This window comes from Cavia porcellus, unplaced genomic scaffold (genome assembly GCF_034190915.1).
Source record: "Cavia porcellus strain 051 isolate PalLab524CR breed Dunkin Hartley unplaced genomic scaffold, mCavPor4.1 scaffold_6, whole genome shotgun sequence".
Classification (NCBI taxonomy): Eukaryota; Metazoa; Chordata; class Mammalia; order Rodentia; family Caviidae; genus Cavia; species Cavia porcellus.
In genome coordinates, this window is record NW_026947489.1 from 41,735,349 (window position 1) to 41,758,780 (window position 23,432).

The following is a 23,432-nucleotide window of genomic DNA, read 5'->3' on the forward strand; positions in this document are numbered from 1 at the left end:
CCCTCTGGGTGGGATGAGGGGTCACTGAGACTCCTACTGAACCACTGAGATCCTCTTTTTAAGGGGGGAAAAATCTACACTGCTGCCTGCCCATGGGGTCCTGTGGGTGGGGAGATGGCTTGCTGATGTTCTTTCCAGTTCACTGAGCTACTGCAGTATGGGGGTGGGGTTGCCAAAGCTCCCACTAGCTGCTGAGGTCCTCCAGGTAGGGCAAAGGGTCACCAAGGACCCTGCCCACCCACCAAGGCAGTGCAGGTGGGAGGATATCCTCTTGGTGGTGACATCATATTTTAATGAATTGCTTGTAGGTTGTTACTATGTGAGAAATTTGCAAAGGATTTTGAAATCATATGCTATAATTGAAAATTTTACATTCACAGGGACTTGATCCAATATGCACTTACATATGGAATAACTGAAGACTTGTGCACAGCCCTAATAGTTTCTCACAATGTTGTCTGTAATACAGATAACAAAAGTGACAATAGATGTATTTTCACAAAATATCCAAGGAGCTGGGTTGTTCTGATATGCAATGCCATGCTTGTATAAAAGATAATGTAGAAATGAAGACTTCTCACATTCAAGATTTGCACTAACTCTCACCATTAATTTCCACATATTTTCTGAGGTTACTGGAATCTTGCAATGTCTTCTCATGTTATCTATATAGGATTCTCTTCAGTTGAGTCCCTTAATATATTTAACAGTAAGTGGAAGACTTGAACAGTTTCTCACGTTGGTTACATACATATAGCTTTTGTGCACTGTGAGTTCTTTCATGTACTGGAGTGCACTGAGAAAAACAATGCATTTCCCATATTTCTCACATATGATCAAATCACCTTCACTATAAATTCTTTCAAGTAGTGCCATCTGTGTGTACAGGAAGTTTTTTTATATTGCTTTAATAGCAAAACCTTCTCTGCTTTTTAAATCTTTTTATGTTCGTGGAAGGTATTTTAATTTAATTTCCTCTTTTATTTAATGTCTATGATGATTACTGTAATAGTTGAAGTTGTTCCCACTTCACTTTCATACACAGGATTGCTCCTTATTGTGATTTCTTTCTGGAAATTGGCAACACCAGTGTGCATCAAATGCATCCCAAATGTTGCTTAAAAATACAGCATTTCTCCCCAGTAAATTCTTTCAGATATTTGACAAATACTGTCTACAGAAAGCTTTCCCACTTCACTTACTCCGCAGTGTGAGTTATTTCACATTACAAGTTAATTGCTATTAGCGATTTTCAAGTGTCTACATGCATTGGTATTTCTCCACAGTGAAGAGAATTGTAAGAAGTAAGACTGTTCACACATTGTATACACATGCAGGCATCTGCTCTACTGTGATGTCTTTCTTGGAATTGGGAACACAGTTGGGTGTATTGAAGGCTTTCACATCTTGCTTACATGCAAGGGGAGACTCTTCAATGTTAGCTTATTGAGTACAATCAGAGTACAGTTTTCCACATTATTTATATTCATATAGTTTCTACACAAGATTTGTCTTTGCATGCTTCTGAAGTCAGTGCAGGTTTCCCCATGTTTAGAATTAGATCAATTCCCCTGAAATTCCTGATACTCATTTCATTTGAGTACAGTATTAGCTGTGATGGGCACATTTGGTGATGAAGACCAATCAAGGGCTTTTGACAAGTCTCGTAACAGTGACTTTCATGTGCACAATACAATAGTATCTGGAGTCCAAAATTGTTTTTCCCATGTCAATATCATATTTTATTATCAACAGCATTTCTCTACCTTTCACTTCTATAAAAACAAAACAAAACAAAACAAATCACAGTTAACAGTGTCTTTGCAGCGCTGATTTACCAGGAGGAGATCTGGTTTGATGTTTCCTAAAAATATTACATCATTAATTTACTGTTCACTGGAAAATGGTTTGGAAGCACCATTTATCAAAGCAGTAGTTTTCATGTGAGTATTTATAATGGATGTTTACAAAACATAGCACTTGTATTTTGAGGAGTTAATACATGTTTATTTTTGATACACTTCGCTCATGAGTCTACCTCCCAGTCCCTTGACTGAAACTCTTCAATCACTGCATAATGTCTGTCTCTTTCTTCTTGACCATCTCTCCTTTATTTTACCTCTCTGTTCATATTTTGGGTGTTTTTTACATAATATGATATGTTATTAAAATTTTTGTGTTTAACAAAATTTTCATGTCATGGAGTCACACTATTCATTTTTTGGCAAATGACGTCATTTCTTCATCACTTAATTCTATTATATTTACTCAACAGTTTTTCAGTGCTGGAGACTGAACAGATTCAGCAGTCAACTACAGTGTCGGCCTTGTTTACTTTTTACTTTGAAATTGAGTCAATTATTAGGTTGCCTAGAGTGAACATGAATGTGTCAATATCCTGTCTCAGCTTCCCAGAGTGCTGGGTTTCCAAACACATACCATCGTGGCTAGTATATCCCATATTTTTTTAAGCTGCTTATCAGTGAATGGGTATCTATCCTGTTTCCAGAGCTTAGCTATTGTAAGTTTTGCTGCTACAAACATAGGTATTCAAGTATGTATAAAACAGTTACTTTAAAGTTGCAGAATATTTAGCCACAAGTATAGCTGATAAGATGAATTTTTTGAGGAAATTCTATACACATATCCATAGATGCTATGTCAAAATGATATTTACACCAACAGTAGAGAAAGATGTATTCTAATATTTTGGATCATGAATGAATAGAAAGCTTTCGTGGATTATTTGAATACAGCTATTACCAAAACAGTAACATTCATTTGGATTTTGAATACTTCCACAAGGCTAGCAATTTTGCAAATACTGAATGTGTGTATTAAGCCCCCTATTTATGAACATTTGAGCTGTGTGTTTTCAGAGGTACAAAAGGACCTTGCATTATGAACATTCAGAGATGTGAACAAACCACAGAAGTAGCTCACATGCCTGTAGGATGTTTTTACAGTTGTACTGCTCTGTGCTTAGTCTGCAGTATGACAGTGTACAATAGTATAGTAGTATGAGGGACTTAATGTACATTCATGTTTGGTTTTTTCATACTTTACATTTTATATTTATGTCAATGATGTGCAAGATTCATTTTGTTGGACTTTGAAAGGATTCCAATTTACCAACATTCTCCTGGAATGGAACACATCTGTAAGTTGAGGACATACAACTGCATCACATTTAAATATATCTAGCACTCCTTACATAAATTATTTGGTATGAAAGTATTCTCCAGAAAGTACTCACATGTTTATACAACTACAAACCCTTAATGTAGCTCCTGAGATAAAGTATTTTTTATTATATACACATTTACTCAATGTCTAAATAAAATTTCATACATTTTTACAACTTGAATTTAGAAAATATTATTCTGATATATCAGATGTCACGTGTGCCAAATATTAGCACTTCCTAAATTGTAAATGTTGAAATATTTCAAATATTAGATTTCAGGATGTACAGGCTCAACATGGTTGCATCTTCAGATCAATTTTGCAAGATCAAAGAAATCTGAATATGGCCTAGTTTGGATAGCCTGTTTGGTTTTAAGGCTTCTGTTCACATACTGACTCAACATTCTTTTTCTTGTGACTTCACATTATCTTAGATATCTCCTGCATTGTTTTTATACTCAAATTTGGCCATCATCCTAGTTTCTTTCTAGGTATAGAAACAGAAATATAATGAATTACTATGTTACATAAAAATTAAGAGGTTCCACTTAGATTCAAGGTACAATGTGAACATGCATGGAAGAGTCATTAAAATGTTTGCATATTTCGCTTAAGGAAACTGCACTGATAAGCAACAACTAATGTTCCCAATCACATAAGTGGAAAAAAAAAAAAGACTCTTTCTTCCCTATAGACATTACATTCCTAAAGGTTTCCCATATCACATTTCTTTAGAACTCATTTTGAGATGAATCAAATGAAGCCCACTCCTCCATGGTGAAGTTCACAGCCACATCCCCCCAGGTCACTGCCTCCTAAAGCAGCAGGCATATATATCTGCGAAGACTAAGACTCACATTAAACATCTCAAATATGCCAGGATGAGCTGAAATAAGGTTCAGTTCTCCAATCGTTACTTTTGTCTTGGTTATCAAACATACATCTCTCACAGGAATTTGATGTTAGCTTAGAATTCACTGATAAAGCAACAGCAGAATGGAACCTGCTGGATCTCCTACTGGTTAACATCATTTTTCTATGTACACTATCTATATATCATGGTTGGTAGGGGCATCCTAGTACAGGATCGGCATCCAAGTAAAAAACTCAAGTAGAAATATACCTAACGAATTGCTCTGCCAGGTCATAGAAAATGTCTTTTCTCAACTTATGATTTAGGGAATTGATTATTGCCTTCTCAAACTGCATTTAAACAGTATTTTGAAATCTGAACCTGGTTTCATAGAAAAATCTTAAATAGCAGTAGGGGAAATTAATGAATGACAATTTAAACTGTCAATAAAAAGTGTTAGAGAATGCCTAAGAATAATTAAATTAGATCAAGAAAGATTTATTGTCTTACAGCTCAAGGACAAAAAATGGTCACCTGTCACAGAGAAAAATTTTCTAAGATGGCATAGGGAAAGAAATAGGGCACTGGATATGATCAAAATATAAATGTAATGAACAGCAATACTGTTTGCATTAACAACTATTAACAAAAGGAAAAAATATAGAAATACTTTTGTCACATCCAAATCTCATTTTTGATTAGGCAAAAATTCTAACTGTTCAATATAACAGATGTTTTACAATGTTCAACAACCAGTAAACAAGGTAACACATTGCTTAATATATAGAAAAAAGATTCACAATCTATAAGTAGAGAGATTTTGTGGGCTCACCTATGAATAGAATATGAATTCATGTTGTGTTATTACTGTACACAATGGTAGAGAACACCTTCTGTTTAATACAGGAGGCAGGATCAAACAATTACATACATTGAGACATGCACTTATCATATTCCATGTGTAAGAAAGTTACATCTCGAAATGGGAAAGATGAACTTGAATACTTGGAGAACTCAGTGAAATATCATTTGGATGTGAAAAAAACTGTTTCCCCCAAAGAAAATCCTGAAGTCATTAGAATTAGGAGAAATTTAAGTCTATGTAAAGAAGAGGTAAAAGAGAAGAAAATTTAAACTTTTTACTCTACAGTATACAATAGAGTTAAAAATCAATGAACACATAAGAATAATGAATAAAACATGCATAATTCAAGGAAAAACACCAAATATAAACAAAGTTTATAATCTTGGTTGAGGAACTAGCCAAAGAAAATAGAATGGTGGAAAGTCTAGGACGAAATAGACTTATGACAGAATAAATGATGAAATAACACACTTCAAGCCATCTGGAGAACCAGTCTACAGAGCAGTGGCTTTAATCCAAGGTCCAGAAAATGTGGTTTTGTGTGGCTGTTTCTAGAGACAAAGGTGATCATTTTTTTTTTTTTTTAATCAGTACCGGGGATTGAACTCATGACCATGTGCTTGCAAGGCAGGCACTTATGCCACTGAGCTAAATCGCCAGCCTAAGGTGATCATTTTTACATCTATAAAAAATAAACTTGAAAAAAACTTCAACCATGTGATCACTAAAATGGGTGAGGAAATCTTTGTCCTGACTCAGACATGGGCAATTGTGATACAAAAAACCACAGACAATGCCCTTCTGAACAATTTCTACAGTAGCCACCAATCCAACATTCAAGTGTTCAAAACTGAAAGAACACTGAATAGAGAAAATGACATATGGTACAGTTAGGAAAAAGAGCAAAGGAAGTGATAGTGGAATCAAGGGGAAGACAAGAATAAGTCATATAGGATTTCACTGGGTACTGTCAATCACTGTCCAAGACCAAGTTAAAAAAAGTTGGAGTGTTCCTAGGATATTTATATTGTTATTATTGTTAAGTCTCACCAAAAACTCTTTTGGAAATACAATTTAAACAATACATTATTACTATGTGGAAAGACACTAGAGTCAGGTATGCTTCCTCACATTCTACAGTTCAGCATAGTAAACAAAGCAGAAGAGCTGCAAATAGGAAACCAGACGACCAGAAAGCAGTGGTCTGACTGCATGCTGGACATCAGGAAGAGTACAGACTAGAAACTCAGAGAAAGAAAACACAGACATGCAAACTGCTAAGTGATAAAATACCCTTATTTATGATGTAAAACTCTATGCTATTCTTGAGAAGGTATGGCAAAGAAAACAAAGACATGTAAGGAATACTATTCCCGTAACTGAAGGCTCAGGTATAGTGGAGCAGAACTCTCAGTCATTCAGCAAGAGCCAGTGAAATCATGATAGAGTGAAAAAAGAAGCCTGGCCTGAGAAGTTATTGAAGTTATGGTTAGGGTTAATTTTTATATTGCTTACATCGAAAGGATTTCTCTCCTCTGTTTTCAGGTCAGTGCACATCACTTCACATACTCAAAATTCACTTCTGCTTCGTTTTAAAAGTCTTTGATATTACCAGTATAATATTTAAGCAATACTTTCTCATATTGCTTAAATACATAGCATCTATACTTTATAATTCATGTCTCACAATATCAGTATATATTGAAAGTTTCCCTATTGCTTACAATACATAGGGTTTAATCTCCAGTGAAATCTTTTCGTATCTTTGACATTGTGTGTGCTGAAAGCTATCCCACATTGTTTGCATAGATTTGGTTTCTTTGTAGTGTGTTCCTCTATGGCTTTCACAATTGCAGGGTTTGCTGAGTGTTTTCTCATATTACTTACATACAAATCACTTCTACCCTGTGTGAGTTTTCATGTATTCGGCAATATCTCTTTGTTGTGAAACCTTTCCCACAATGCTTACATATATAGGGTTTAACCTTACTGTGCGTCCTTTCATGTTTTCGACAACTACTCTGTGTGCTGAAAGCTTTTCCACATAGGTTACATAAGTAGGGTTTCTCCCCAGTGTGAGTTCTTTCATGAACTTGACGATTACTATGTGTGCTAAAAGCTTTCCCACACTGATTACATACATAGGGTTTCTCCCCAGTGTGAGTTCTTTCATGTATTCGACAATGACTGTGTGTGCCAAAAGCTTTCCCACAATGCCTACATTCGTAGGGTTTTTCTCCAAGGTGAGTTCTTTCATGTATTTGACAATGACTTTGTCTGCTAAAACTTTTCCCACATTGCTTACATACATAGGGTTTTTCCCCAGTGTGAGTTCTTTCATGTATTTGACAAGCACTGTGTCTGCTGAATGCTTTTCCACATTGCTTACATACATAGGGTTTCTCCCCAGTGTGAGTTCGTTCATGTATTTGACAATTACCTTGCCTGCTGAATGCTTTCCCACATTGCTTACATACATAGGGTTTTTCCCCAGTGTGAGTAGTTTCATGTCTTTGACAATCACTGTGTGTCTTGAAAGCTTTCCCACATTGCTTACATACATATGGTTTCTCCTCAGTGTGAACTCTTTCATGTCTTTGACAATCACTGTGTGTGCTGAAAGCTTTCCCGCACTGATTACAGACATAGGGTTTCTCCCCAATATGAGTTCTTTCATGTATTTGACAATTACTGTGCCTGCTGAATGCTTTTCCACATAGCTTACATATATAGGGTTTCTCCCCAGTGTGAATTCTTTCATGTATTTGACAATTACTGCGCGTACCAAAAGCTCTTCCACAATATTTACACTCATAGGGTTTCACCCCAGTGTGAGTTCGTTCATGTCTTTGACAATCGCTGTGTGTCCTGAAAGGTCTCCCACATTGCTTACAAACAAAGGGTTTTCCCCCAGTGTGAGTTTTTTGATGATTACTAAATGAAGTGCTATTAGTGAAGGTCTTCCCACAGTGTTTACATACAGAGAGGTTTTTGCCCATGTGAGCTCTTTCATGTATCTGCATCAAATAGTGAGAAGTAAAAACTTTTCCACATTCTGTGCATATATAGGTGTTCATTCCACTGTGATTGCTTTCCCAGATTGGAACATAGGTAGGTGTACTGAGGGCTTTCACATTTTGCTCATATTCAAAGGGCTTCTCTTCTGTGTTAGTTTCTTCTGTGCAATCAGAGTACAAATTTTCATAATGCATATAGTCATGGTATGTCTCTTCAGGATTTGCATTTGCATGTTTCTGAGAGGACTGAAAGTCAGTGCAGGTTCTCCCATGTTTGTTAGAGTTAGAGAGCTTCTCTTCAAATTCCTGGTACTTATATGAGTTGAATCCAGTATAAGCTATGATGGGCACATTTGGTGATGAATCAGCAATCAAGGGCTCTCTAGAACAAAGGCTTTCATCTGGTGTTATACTAGCTGTTCTCAGGTTCATATTGGTATCTGTTGTCCAGGAAACCATTTCTCCATGTTGATACCACAATTCATATTCACAGCAATTTTCTACTTCTTCACTGCTGTAAAGGAATAAAATAAGAAAAAACTAATAACATTTAAAAGTATGTTTTTATTAATGGTCTATTGGGAGATCTGGCTTGATGCCCCCGAAGAATGTTGGATCTTGAGTTTTCGGTACACTCTGAAAAAGCTTTTACCAGAATAGTAATACCAGTTGCCAGTCTGTAATTGACATGTTTGCAATACATAAAATTTTTTTGCTAAGGACTGATATATAAATATTTTGATGTATAGTCTTTCTTCCATGACTGTATCTTCTTCCCCTTCCACTGAGTCTCTTCACCCACTCCAAAATGTCTGTCTCTTCTAACACTTTGCTTTACTTTACTCCTTAATTCACATTTATTTTGGGTTTCTCATACTAAATATAACACATGAAATATAACACATGAAATTTCTGTGTCTGAGTTATATAATAATATTATTGACTTGGGATTCATCCATTTTTTTGCAATTGACATCATTTCATTCTCTATGTATATAAATTTTTCAGTGCTGCAGATTAAACCCAGGCTTTTAGCACTGAGCTGCATCCCTGGCCTTATTTATTTTGTATTTTAAAATAGTCTTATCAATCATTAAGTTGCCCGAGCTGAGCATTTATGTATGATATTCTTGCCTCAACTTAGCAGAAGGCTAGGATTGCACACATGTACCATCTTTCTCAGGCTATCCCAAATTTCCTTAACCAACTCATCTGTGAATGGGCATCTAGGAGTTTCTTGAACTTAGCTTGTGTGTAAGTTGTGCTGCTACAGACAAAGATATGCATGCATAAATGTAGTTAGTATGCTTACTTTAATTCTGGGGGGAATATGCCCAGGTTATAGCTGGATTAAATGGAATTCCTATTTTTATTTTTTTGAGGAATCTCTACATACATTTCCATAGATATTACATTACAATGACATTCCAATCAACATTAAGGAATGTTACCTTCTAATATTTTGTAACATGAATGGACTGAATTCTTTGGATTCTTGCTTGAAAACAATTATTATTGAAAAAGTAGCATACATCTGGATTTTCAATATGTTCATAAGGACACCAATTTTGAAAATACAAAATGTGTATACACATACAGAATTCCTTACATTAACATTTGAGATGAATTTGGTCGTTTGTTTGATTTGTTTTTTTAACACAGGTTATCACTGTGTAGTTCAGGCTGTCCTTGAACTCACTATGTAGCCCAGGATGCCCTTGAACTTCACATTATCCTACTGCCTCAGACTACTGATTCCTGGGATTATAGGTGTGTGCCAATATGCCCACCTGAATGTGGTCTTTTGAAAATACATGTGTATTTAAACATAAAATTTGTTTTATATACTCGTAAATGCAATTTCATACAAACGTTTTATAATTTTGAGACTGGGAAATAATTTATTCTTTTACATAGACAATGGCACTTGTGACATAATGTCAATACTATCTGCATTTAGGATAACATTTCAAATATTTGATTATCAAATTATAGGTACTCAACCTGTATGCATTTTTGGAGAACTATTGTGAGATTAAAGAAATTGCAACTTTGCCTCATTTTATAATTTGCTTGGTTTTCATGGACTCTTAAGAACATTCCTTCTTATGAGTGCAAATTACCTTAGATTTCTTCTCCAATTTTTGTACTCGTCTTCAATTTCTTCATCATCCCAGGTTCTTTCTAAAGTGTAGAAAAAAGAAATTTAATGATCAGTTAGTACATTATATAAAAATTCAGATTCCAGTTACATTCATAGTATAATGTGACCCTACCAGAAAGAACCATTGTTTCCATTTTCCAATAAAGTAAATTGCACTGATAAGCAATAACCAATGCTCTCTGCATAAATAAGAAACAGATGATTTCCTTACCTAGAGCAGCCACATTCCTCAAGGTTTCACACATCACATCTCTGTAGAGCTTCTTTTGGGATGGGTCCAACAAAGCCCACTCCTCTGTGGTAAAATTCACAGCTACATCCTCAAAGGACACTGCCTCCTAGACCATCAGACATACATATCCAGAAAGAAGAGTGAGATTCACACATGAAATATTTCAACTCATAAAAAACTGGAATGAGGCCGAGTTCTCCAAACATTTACTTCATGTCTTGGTCATCAAACTGCTATTCTTTATTCATATGCATACCTCATATAGGAATATTGGATGCTAGATTAGAGTTCATTACTAAAGCAACAGCAGAATGGGAACACGGGGTCTTCTGCCAGTTAACATCAGCTTTATTTGAAAACTGCCTGTAAAGCATAATTTATACAGGGAGCTTATAAGGTCAGTATCTATGTTTCAAAAAAAGCTAAGGTAGAAGAATATCTGATAAACTGCTCTCATAGAATATATCTTTTCTCTAGAATATATCTTTTTCTCAGGTTATACATTTATTGAATTGATACTTTTCTTCTTTGATTATATTTAGATAGCATTTTGAAACTTACATATGGGAGAGAAATAGGGGGATGGATATGATCAAAATATAAATTTATAGTGAACACTACTGTTTTGCAAATTAAACTTGCAGTAATGATAAAAGGAAAAATGGAAGAAAAAATTTTGGTACTTCCAAATCACATTTTGGTCTGTCAAAGAAAGTTTTAATTATTCAGTGACAAATGTTTAACAATGTTCAATACTACTAAACAATAAAGTGACAATACGGGAAAAAGATTCAAAATCTGCTACCTAAGGCATTGTTCTATTAGTGAGAATACCAACTAGATCACAGAAAAATAAGTTAAGTCTTCAATGGGCTCACATGCAAAGAGGAGATACTGATTCATGTTTAAGCCCTTTTTGTACAAAATGGCAGAAACCACCATCTGTTTAAGACAGGAGGCAGGAGTGAACAGAAACATACATTGAAACATACATTTTCTTCAGTCTATGTGCAATAATTAAGTTACACCTTGAAATGGGAAAGTTAAACTTGAGTACTTTGAGAATTCATAGTCAAATATCTTTGGGGTATAAAAACTATTGTTTGCCCAGAAGAAAATCATGAAGCCATCAGAATTAGAGGGAGAAAGTGATACTTAACTGTTTATAAAAAGTGATACAGACAAGAAGTAAAACAAAAATCTGCACAATATACGATAAAAAGAAGTTACATACTGGGTAAAAAAAATTAATGACTACATAAGAAAAATAAATAAGACATACATAATTCAAGAGAAAACACTGAATATAAACAAGATCCATGAAATTGGTTGGGGACATAGGCAAAGGAAATGTAACTGTGGAAAGACGTAAGTAGCATATGGATTTACAAAGAAAGGAAGGATTAAATGATACAGTCCACAACCAAATCCACAACCATATCCTCTACTTTACAGTACACCAAAATCTACAGACAAGTGGTTTTAATCCAAAGCCCAGAAAATATACTGTGCTATTGTTTCTGGAAACAAATGTGATTCTTTTCACATGTATAAAAAGTAAACCTGAAAAGCTTCAACCATATGACCACTATTACTGACAATATAACAGTGTGCCACTCAGACATGAATGCATGTGAAACACAAAGAAACCACCTATTATGTTTTTCTATATGCCAGCTACAAAACTTTCTGAGTGTTTCCAGGATATTTACATTGTTGTTACTGTTAAAACTCACTAAAAGCATTTTTGAGACTAAAATATGTTGAAAAATATTTAAACAAGAAATTACTGTGGAGAAAGAAAATTAATTTTTACAAGGTTGCCCACATTCTAACTCAGAAAAAAAAGAAAGAAGTAATTTATAGACTGGGCACAGTAAACAAAACAGCACAGTTGGAAATAGATTCCAGACATCCAAGAAGCAGTGGTTCCCATTAGAAGCATATGAAAGCAAGAGAAATGAAAGACAGCCATGTAAACTATTGAATATACATCCTACCTATCATGGAAAATCCTATGTATCTCTGACAGAAGTATCTTTTATGTTTACATTTGTGAAGACACGACATAGAAAACCAAGAGGACGTGCAAAAGAATATTATTCCTATAATGGAGGTCTCAGAGGTCTCAGGCAGATTACAGAAGGCTTCTCAACCATATACCAAATTTCTTCACAGCGTGAAGAAAGGAGCCTGGGCGGAGAGGTTATTGAGGTTAACAGAGAACACATGATGAGAACACACTTCTCCAGGCAGAAGTTTGGGTTGACAAACTGTCAGAACAAAGTTGTAAATGCCAAGACTTCGGATCACATTATCTTAAACTGAGTCACAAGGAGAATCTATGTTGAGGGTTAAATATTATCAATAAAAGTCAAATGATGAACACAAATTTTCACTTGACAGTTCACTTGGAAAATGGAAGAAATATTTTTTCTCAGTAACAAAAAGGCAACCTAAGTTAAAATCAGCAACCCTTGAAGACCAAATGGGAGAATCAGAAGATGGACTGCCAGAATTAAAATTACCTTGAAGAAATTCAGGAACAGAACAAGGATAGAAATATGTTTTATCCTTACAAGGATAAGAGAACTTTGGGAGTGCGAAACTCCTGCAGCAGATCTTAGACATCAAACAACTTTGCTAGTTTACTTCCACCAGCCCTGGCTGGTTCTTAAAGTAATAATCAGAGAAAAACTGCAGAGGAGGGTGGGGAGAACAAAACCAATTTTAAAATTCTGGTTTTTAAGTAAGTTCTAAGTGGGAGAAAACAGAATTTATCCAAAGTCTACACCACTGTAGTATTGTATACCCACATTCTTGGCAGCATATGAAGTACCCAGTTTCAACCAGGACTGTATCTCCCTCAACACTGAAAAAGGAGGATGTGATTTTGACATTTACCTCTTTGGACTTGTGAGGAAACAAAAAAACACCCTTAAGAAATACAGAGAAAGGAAAAAGTACGGGTCAAAACTGAAACAAACAAACAAAAAAAAGGAAAGTATGTGAAAAAGGTCAGTAAATTTTCATAAGATGACTGTCAGGCATCTATCTAAAGTGTGGAAAAACAGTCAGAGGCAACCAAAATACAAAGGACTGTGAGAAAGGCTGTAATATATAAAGTTAACATCAGCAAAGATTTAGACAATATTGAGGACATCATACAGAAGTTATGGAAGTGCAGAAAATTCTTAAACTGTGTCTACTGACAGAGATTCTCTGTGTATTTACTAAGAAACTATGTTTAAATGGATAACACCAACAGTCACCTTGTTGTTAGACATGCTGACATGTAGAATGAGGCGCACACATTGTTCATGGCATGGGAAGCACTTGCGATATGCTATGGAGCATGAATGTCTCTGAAACCACAGTGTTATTTCAATGTGAGGTAGATAATTTGTGAGTAGATATTTGTAACACTGAAAAATCAGGAAAAAAATTGGTATACAAGCCTACCAGATATCATAATCAACAACAGAAAATGGAATTATGTAAAATTCCCAATTAAACAGGGAGAAGAAACTACAATATTATAACCAGAACTAAACCAAATAAAATTTATAAGCTATTATCATATGTTCTTAACTTACTAGTTATTTGCAGAAGCAAGTAAAAGAGAATGTGAGTATAGATAAGAAAACAAGATCTACCTTTAATTCTCTGTGAAAAGATACATTTTATATGGAAGTGATGGATGTGCTTTAAAAATTTAGAACTTTATTTGAGCATAGAAAACAAGGTCAGTACATTTAATATACTGTGAATGTAGTTAGGAACATTGCAATTTACTCTGATATGTTAATACAGCATTCAGTTGGAAGTGTTTTTAATACAAAAAAGTTTATATGAGGTAATCTGTCAGATTCATTTCAACATCTGACGATGTGCAAATGCTGCAAAATATGAAGGATTAAATTATAAATGAATTTCCATTTGTCTGCTAAAATGTATCCAAATATTTAAAAAAATGAAAGATAATCTTAAAACATAGGCTAAAAAATTATACAAGGAGATACATTGCACTGATTCAACAAAACCTGATGAAGTTCTATTTATGTTACACTATTTGAGTTGTGCCTCAAAGAAAATAAGGATTACAAGTATCATATAATGCTACAGAAGATTGTTTTCCAACAAAAATTAACAGTTGTTTATGTTTATTCCACTGAACAGTGCTTCAAATGACATGGGGCCAAAATATAAAACTGAAGGAAAATCACAGATCCAAAGCTGTTTCTGAAGATTTCAAAACATCTTCATGAGAACCTGACAGGTCAAGAAATCTATAATTGTATAGTTAAAATGAACCCGTCAGTCAAGTGGGCTCACTGGATATTGCATGATACTTCATCTAATAACTACAGAGTACACCGTCTTCTCCAAATTACCAGTAATAGTTACCAACACAGATCATGTTCAGAGAATATGACTGCAACACATCCAAACCTCAATCATTTGCTCATTCAACACTGCCAGGAGTTTAAACCAAGTAATGGTAAAGCTTTCAAGAGGGTGCAAGAAAGCTTCCCGTGTCCAATCTTAGAGATGAATTCAGAGAAATAGACTGGAATTATTAAGAGTTGATTTATTAATCTACACCTCTATTTTATGGATTTTTAAATACTCTATTAAGTTAAATATAAAACATAATTTTTGAAATTTTTTTTAAATTTTCTTTTTTAAAGAGAATAAAACCAATCAAAATAAAACAGAATAAAGCCAATCAAAACAGTATAAGACATAATTTACTTCTAAATTATTCTTTGATTCTTTAGATGTAGTAATTCTCTCTGTTCAGCTCCCAAGAAAATCATAGTCTTGTATTACATTATGGGAGGTAACTTCCATTTATACAACATCCTTGAAGTAACTTCCATTTTATACAAATATCTTGCTGCAAAAGAAGCAAAAGGAAAGCAAGTCAGGGAAGAAGCCTGCTTCACCATCACAAGCGAACCCATAGTCAGAAGATCAGAACTTTCCTGAACTTACATATGACTTTCTTTGTACCCATGAGGTCCGGGGAGGGGAGGCAGAAGGCTCACTCCCAAGTGGTTATTAAGGGAAGCCTGAGAAGCCAGAAGATTTAAAACCATGACCTCTCCATGCCCTACACAGCCATCTTCCCAGGCAAAATTTTCTCGGTTCACAGGCTGAATTTTGAACAGAGACCAACACTTACAGTCATGTGAAAGTTGACTTTCTTTTCTGAATCCAAATATGTGTTGTTGTCTGACCACCATGCAGTGGTCTATCAGTAAATAATGGGCACAAAATTTAAAACTCACATCACTCAGCTTTACCACAATTCTGAGAAATTCACTACCCAGTTTTACTGCAATGCTTCAAGTGCAGATTCTAGTCCAAAGCAAGAGATGTGTTTCCTCATGAATCACCATCCTAAAGTAATTAGGCATGGTATATTGAGCCACTCCAGTAACTAAAATAAAGACATTACCCCAAAGTTATGATAAAAAGACACAGACATTTGTACTCTTCAGGATAATATGAGTTTTAGAGTCTCTGTTCTAGAAAATGGGGAAAGGTCCATATTTAAAAAAAATTATCTTACAGACAGAACTAATCTCAAATTTACAGATACATATCTAAAGCAGGAAGAATCCAGGGATGTATTCCAAACTATCCTTCACACATTTTGAGGGACAAAAATAGCAACTTTTGGAAATGACAACAATTGATGATGCTTAGTGGAACAAAGCATCTGATCTTAAACAGAAGTGATTAGAAAACTCCTACAAAAGCTGGGTTTGATGATCCACATCTGTAACCATAGCACTCTGGGAGGCAGAGGCAAGACATTCAGAGTCATCTTGTAACCTCTATGATAGTGACATCCAGTGTCAGAATTAAAACAAATAATAATAAAAATAAAAAAGGACTGACTGTAGGTCAGAGTCAATGTTCTATGTTCGATCCTGAATACTCTTCCCATGTTTGTTTTTCTAAACACAGTTGTTCACACTCAGTAAATTACAGACATTGGGTTTACTTCAGCTCACAGTATGATGACAGCCAGTTAGAACAAACTCACCAGGATTCTGCTCACTGTCTCACACTGGTATTTCCTCATCATACCTTAAGGACACAGTAATTGCCCTGCTGTGTCACTGTACTGATGTGGACCCAAATTTGACTGTTTCCACCCATGTCTTTCCACTACCTGAAATACACTAGCTTCTTCAGTCACTTGCAGAAATCTTTGCTTTTAATCCTCACTCATTTCAAAATTTTTAAGTTTATTTTGCACATTTTCCTTCTTACTAATTAAAAATGAAGTTAGTGAACCAACATCACACCTTGTATGTTTCTTCATTTTCAAAATGTAACTAAAAAATGCATTTTTTTAAAGGATAAAGACACTTATTTTAAGCTCCTAAAACTATATTTGTCACTAGTTATCAGGCAAACCTTTGTGATATCACAGTAAAATGCCATTAACAAGACAATAACCAGAAAGGCACCCAATAAAAACTGTTCTGAGGGACTTCCGGGAGAACATGGCAGACAGATAGCAGCAGCTACGGAAGCTCTCTGAAACACCCAGCTTAGAATTCAGGAATGGTGCTGAGTAAGGAATCATAAGCAAGAGGAGATATGCCCCGGTGATCCAAGAACGAACTGGGCTGAGAGAAACCAACTGGGAATGCAATCCTGGTGCTATACCAGGAACAGATAAAGCCTGAGCATGGAAGCTGGAGCCCGCGCCATTGGAAGCTGCGATTTGGGTTTCCTGCTGCGCGGCAGCGGCGGCTGCATCTGCATCGGCTCGGCAGGGAGAGAGACGCACGGAAGCTCTGAGAATGGGAATCGGTGAATGGAGTTGAAAGCAGGACGGGCAGGGAGCCGTGCATCCACCTCCGGTGAGTGAGGCAAAACTGGGTCTCTTCCCCATGGTCTGGGAGACTCCAACAGAGGACATTCTGGGACCGGGCAGACTTGCGGGAACAGGGCACTGCAGTGACTTCAGTCACCAATCCGCCTCTCAAGCGGGATTGGTGAGCAGTGCCTAGCCCACGTGACACTTCTGGCTGAGACCCAATAGGCTAGCACAGCTCAGGGCCCAGCTCCTGAAGGTGACCTGGAGGGGTGGGCCCTGCATAGGCTGTATGGTCTGTAACTCCCTGGTGCGCTGCGGTGGGCGGGAACACCTAGCCGGCACAATTCAATCAGACTGTGGCTGACAGGGAAGGAAGTTGGGCCTTCTATATATGCTTGCATATATAAGGAACAAAGAATATGGGAAGAGGCAGCAACAAGAAAGGGTCCTCGGCCCCTAATCCTGAGAAAGAGGCAACAGCAGACACAGCACCAATAGACATAAAGTGCTATCTCGAGAGCCTCATAGACAAGTTCAGGAATGAAGTTATTAATGACCTGAAGCTAGACATAAGCAGAATAGTTAGAGAAATGCTAAGCACCGCCCAAGAAAAAACAGATGGTGGAATGGAAGAACAGAAAAAGAGGGGAGAATTGTTTAATGGAGAAAATAGAGAAAGCATAGAATATGTGAAGCAGGTTCAAAGAGAATACCAGGAGACTAAAAAGTCTATTGAAAACTGGCATAACAGCTTGAAAGAAACTAAGGACAGATTATCTGAACTAGAGGGTAGATGTGTAATATGGGAGCATGAAATGAAAAACTTCTTAAAAATAACAAAGAAACAAACAGCAATAATACAAAGACCAGAAGATGATAAGAGGGTCTATAACTTAAGAATTAAGAACATAAAAGAAGAAGTAGGGACACAAACAAATGAACTACAAAAGCTACTCACAGAAATGATCCAGGAGAATTTTCCTAATTTAGCAAAAGATAAAGATACTCAATTGTATGAAGCATACAGGACCCCAGCCACCTACAACCCAAACAGAGCAACACCCAGGCATATAATAATTAAAATTCCAGAAATCCAATACAAGAACAGAATACTAACAGCCGTCAGAGACAAGAAACAGATCACTTACAAGGGAACACCCATCAGAATTACAGCAGACTTCTCTGCACAAACCAAATCACGAAGAGCGTGGGGGGAAATAATTCAAGCTTTGAAAGATAATGATCTCCAGCCAAGATTGATATATCCTGCACAACTATCCCTGGAAATGGATGGAAAAACAAGGAGCTTCCAGGATAAAGAGGAACTAGGGGAATACGCAACCACCAATTCAACTCTACAGAGAATACTGCAAGATATTCTAAAAAAGAAAAATACAAAGAATCCAGAAGTAGCGGCAGAGAGGTCACAATTAATGGAGCAGAAAACAAAATGAAGAAGACAAACTCACAACTAATGACAGAAAAAGAGCTCAACAGAAATGAGGCAGAGAAAATTGGATGATAGGAACAGCTATTTTGGAGAAAATGATGTCTTAAGAGGTAATACTGATTTAGTATCATCTTGTTTTGAAGTCTCATCAAGCTTTTGTTCTTCTGTCTCCATTGGTCTAAACAGGTGGTATCTTATTGGATTTTATTATATATGATACTATAAGCAAAACCTTTTATAGACAAGGAGATTATACAGAAACCATTGTTTATTTTCTGTTAGTTGATTCTAAATACCCTGTAATACTGTCATTCTCTTGAATGGTTTTACATTGTTTTGATATATTTGATGCTACAGTATACGAAGTTATGCTCAAAGATTTCAAGGAAAGAGACAATATGGTAACTACTTTTATGGCGGGATAATCTTGTGTGAAACACTATTTTGCTTAAATGGTTATGTTTTGATCTGCGCTGTTTTGCTGTTATGCCCTCTTTTATCTCAATCTCCATTTTATTATTTACTTTTTTTATCCTTTTAATTAAGGGAAAAATAAATTAAAAATAGCAGGATATATTATAGTAACCCACTTTGACTTTCCATTATCTTGATTTAAAGCCCTGTATTGCTCTCACCATCTTGTTTTGACTGATGTTCCTCTATTCTGTTTTGCTCGATAGTACCAGGTTCGAAAGTTTAGGCAACAGCTGTGAAGATAGTAGGATTCATTATGACACCCATTCTCGCCTATAATGTCTCCAATGTTTTGGTTTTGTTCTTTACTGTTTTGTTCAATTATAACTAATGATATAGGCAATTCTATTAGAGATAGCGGGAGGCATTATGGTAACCATTGTTGATCACCTAGTATTATGCTTTTACATTATCTATTACGTCCACCCTTTTGATTTGACTGACTGTTCTGTTATATCACATTTGGTTCTACTCTCTTTCAAAAAAGTAATAAGAACTGTGGGAGCAACAAAACCCAAAATGTGTAATTGTCATTGTCCAAAAGAGAGGAAAAGAAAGTGCTCTAAACGATATAACTGCATGTATATTTAAGTGTATAAGATAATGATATTACTGAGTTTTGTTGGATCATTGAACAGAACTGTTTGTAGTCTCACTGTTGGAATGTCCACTTTATAAGCTTTAATTTTGTAACTTGAACAATTGTTTCTGAGATGACAAAATGTAATCCATTAACTAGTGATTTCCTACTGTTTATTTTTTTTCTGTAAATCTGTATAACTTGTACCCTTTCTCTGCTTTTTTTTTTTTCTTTTTCTCCTTAAATAAAATTAAAAAAAAAAAATCCAGAGATTTCATGTAGAAATCCAGGCCTGATTGCTGTGTTCCAGGCTTCTTTGGTTCTGGAAGCCCAGTGGGCAGCTTCTTCCTCTGCTACTCGCTGAAGCTCTCAGGCAGGGCAGTGTGCGCAGGGTCACTCTGAGCCTCCTGGGGCTGCTTTCAATGGAGGCTCTGTAGCCTAAGGTGGAGTATTGGATTTCTGCTCACACCCAGCCCTTTGCCTCCTTCTCTGCCTCCCATTCACATACCTTCTCTTCCTTTCTCAAAAATACCATTTACACTCCTTCCTGCCTTTGGCGTTTGCTTTGCAGCAGTCCTGCCCGTGAGCTGTGCACCCCATTTCTACCCCTGCTGGTTAATCCCTGTGTACATTTTCAAATCCAGCTTTCTCTGGCCTCGGCCTGGGTCCAGTTCCCTGATTACTTTCATTACACTGTGGTTTCTCTTTTTGTTACAATGAAAAATAAATGGTAAAAAAAACAAAACAAAAACAAAACAAAACAAAACAAAAAAAAAAAAAACAAAAAACTGTTCTGAGGCTTTGGAAAAACCTCACAGGAAGATTAATGTTTTGCAAAAAGAAAGGGAACCAGGAATGGAGTGAGGGGAGAGGGAGGGGAAGTGCAGTGATTAAAAAATGAATAAAGCACATGTACCGACTGCCCACAATATACGCAATTATTATGTATTGCGAACATGTACTAATAAAAAGACCGAAAAGATGACCAGGCAGTCATGTTGAACATACCCTTTCAGTTTCTGTAATAATGTACTATACAGCTGTTTTCTCAGTAGATTTCTGTTTTTCAGCAAAATACTTCACAGTAAAAAAATAAAGAAAGGAGGTCACAGTTTTGGGCCAAGGTGGAAAATTTACAACTGATATTGGTGTCTATGTTAATAGTCTTGGTTTCACCCAGGTCATCACAGGGAAAGAGACGAAGTATGCATGTATGTGCTCTTGTCTGTCTTCTAATTCCATTATCCAACCAGGGGATACCAAAAAGAAAACTCATCTATTTCTGTTTGCATTTTAAGTGCCCCTGCTGTGCATATTTTCTCAGATATAGTTTAGTATATCTTACTGGGAATTAGATTTAGTATATCTTACTGAATTTTGAATGGAAAAAATCAGTATACAATTATAACAGTTTTCATAGCTTCCACATATTTTCTTCTAGGCATATGAACAAAAGATATGAAAACACATGTTCACAAAAGTTCATACCTGAATGTTTAAAGCTTAGTATCGATTAAATCTAAAAGGTATGAATGCTTCCAGTGTCCATCAACTAATGAATAATTCCAATGTATTCATGAAAAATGTCATTCATCCATAAAGAAAAATGAGCTTGTAATAAATGCTGCAATGTAGAATAACTTTCAAATGTCATGACAAAAAACTCAGAAAATATGAATTCACTTATATAAAATGGGCAGAATATAAAATTCTACCAAGTGGACAGTAAATTTGTAATTCACAGAGCCTGGGAAAAGTAAAGAAATCAGTAAAAGAGGCAGCATAATTTTTTTAGAAGCCTAACAAAATATTCTAAATTGACTATTGATTCCAAATATATTCTAAATTAACAGTATTTTGAAATGAATGAGTCAAATGCTAAGTAAATTGCATCTTAGTAAAATCTGCAGAAAATAAAATATTTAGGTGATTATAAATGTTCAAAGAGTTTGGAGAGCTGGTCACAATGCAAGTAATAATGAACAGGGCAGGAAAGTAAAAGAAAAAAAAGAAGGACAGCAGGTGTATGTGAGCAAGAAATGAAAGCAAAGAGAAACAAAGGTTGAAAGAAAAAGAGAATGAAAAAGAAGAAAGAAGGGAAGGAGAGAAGGAATGAGAAAAGGAATCAGGGAAGGAAAACGAACACAGCCGCGCCTGGTGGTGCACACTAGTAATCCCAGCACTTGGGAAGTCGAGGCAGGAGGATAGCTACAAGTTTAAGGCCAGCCTGGGTTACAGTGAGTTCATGGTTTAAAGCGAGCCTGAACTACACAGTGAAACCGTGTTGAAAGAAAGAAAGAATGAAAGCAAGCTGGCAAGCAAGCAAGCAAGCAAGCAAACAGAACGATTGCGTGAGAGAGTGGGGATATCCTTAACCAGAAAACTTCTGAGTGAGTGTGTTATGGGGAAGGTTTTTCTTTCTTTTGTTTTTCTGATTCTTGTTCCTGAGGAAGAATATGAAAGGACTGTTGATCTTGTATGTCAGACTTTTCAAAAGTCTACAGACACAATCACAAGGGCTAATTAGCATATTTTAACACAAAGGCATAGAAATAAGGGTCACAGTATACTTAATCCATAACCATCAACAAGAGTGTCACAAACAATGAAGAAAAATATATTCCTCCAGGGCATCAGGTGATACAAACTGGAGGCACCTCAGGTGGTCAAACATTGATAATCACACTGACCACAATTTTATGGATGGAGAAAGCAGCTAAGAAGTTCAGGGTATGTGTGATCTTTACTCACTACAGACAGTACTATCTATGATGGGAATAGTCCCCTGCAGTGTATGGTGTTTCATCAAGTACAGTAAAAGGGAATTGGCTGGAGTTGCCACACAAAAATCAAGAAATCAGAGAGGATAAACTGAGAAAAAGATGATTATTCCTTTCTGAACAAGCATCTTGGTTGTACCTGCTCAGATCCAAAACAAAATGAAGACATAAAGACGAAAACTGAGGCTGTAGCACCGATGAAATGGTAACCAGCATTGCCAAATACATCTTACAAGTTATGATTTTTTTCTTTAGTGATAAGCGGTTTCCCGAGGCCAAAGGCATAACAGCTCTCTCTTCAGATAAACAGCAAAATACACAGATGCTGACACTACGAAGTGTTGAGCCATTTCCTTTTCACAGGAAAGGGGACAACAGGCTAAAAATAGCTAAAAATAACAAAGCAAGTATGAAGGTTTTATTATTTCTCTGTGCTCATCCGCCTCTCTGTTTATTACTATAAAAGACCCTTGCTTACCTGTAAATGGAGAGATGGTGATTTGAGGCAAATAGGCTCCTCCATCTCTTTTGGGATTTGAATATATCCTTTTGCCTTTTACCCTCCTTTGATTTGGTTAGTAGTAAGCAAAGGAATTTTAATTCATTCTAATTCACTTAATACTATTCATCCACTAGATATTATATACATGTAAACTGTTAAAACAGAGAATAAGTGTTTCCAAACAAAAGACACATTTTACAAAAATTCTATCAGAATACACAAAAATTTCTCCAAATTACAAAGTATAAATATCATCTTGATCATAATAAAGAAAAAACAGAAATGGTGAAGAATGACTAGCTTTACCAATTCCACATGCTTTCTTTTGTCAGTGTAAGGTGGGGGAAGGAAATCAAGAAACACAGTTACCTTAGGTAGGTGCTCTACAATTTATAACTTATATTCCCAGTCTACCCACGTAATTTTGGTGCAAAATTCCTTCTTTAAAAATCTTTTGTTTTCAAAATAAGTCATGAAATAGGCTT

General features: G+C 35.9%; 1 protein-coding gene across 5 annotated transcripts in view; it reads right to left on the reverse strand.

Moving 5' to 3' along the window:
- Positions 1-1,715: 1,715 nt before the first annotated feature.
- The window catches only part of LOC100726582 (zinc finger protein 709-like), a 38,093-nt gene continuing 16,376 nt past the window's right edge, over positions 1,716-23,432 (reverse strand). For 4 of the 5 annotated variants that reach the window (XM_013158766.3, XM_063250519.1, XM_003475360.5 and 1 more), the window contains 3 exons: positions 10,297-10,423; positions 10,045-10,105; positions 1,716-8,435 (listed from right to left, as the gene is read on the reverse strand). In XM_013158766.3, the coding sequence (XP_013014220.1) occupies positions 6,788-8,435; positions 10,045-10,105; positions 10,297-10,423 (1,836 nt within the window). In that variant the 3' untranslated portion in view covers positions 1,716-6,787. Of the gene's footprint in view, positions 8,436-10,044; positions 10,106-10,296; positions 10,424-19,246; positions 19,319-23,432 lie in introns of all 5 variants that reach the window. The other variant, XM_063250518.1, reaches the window with a different exon arrangement.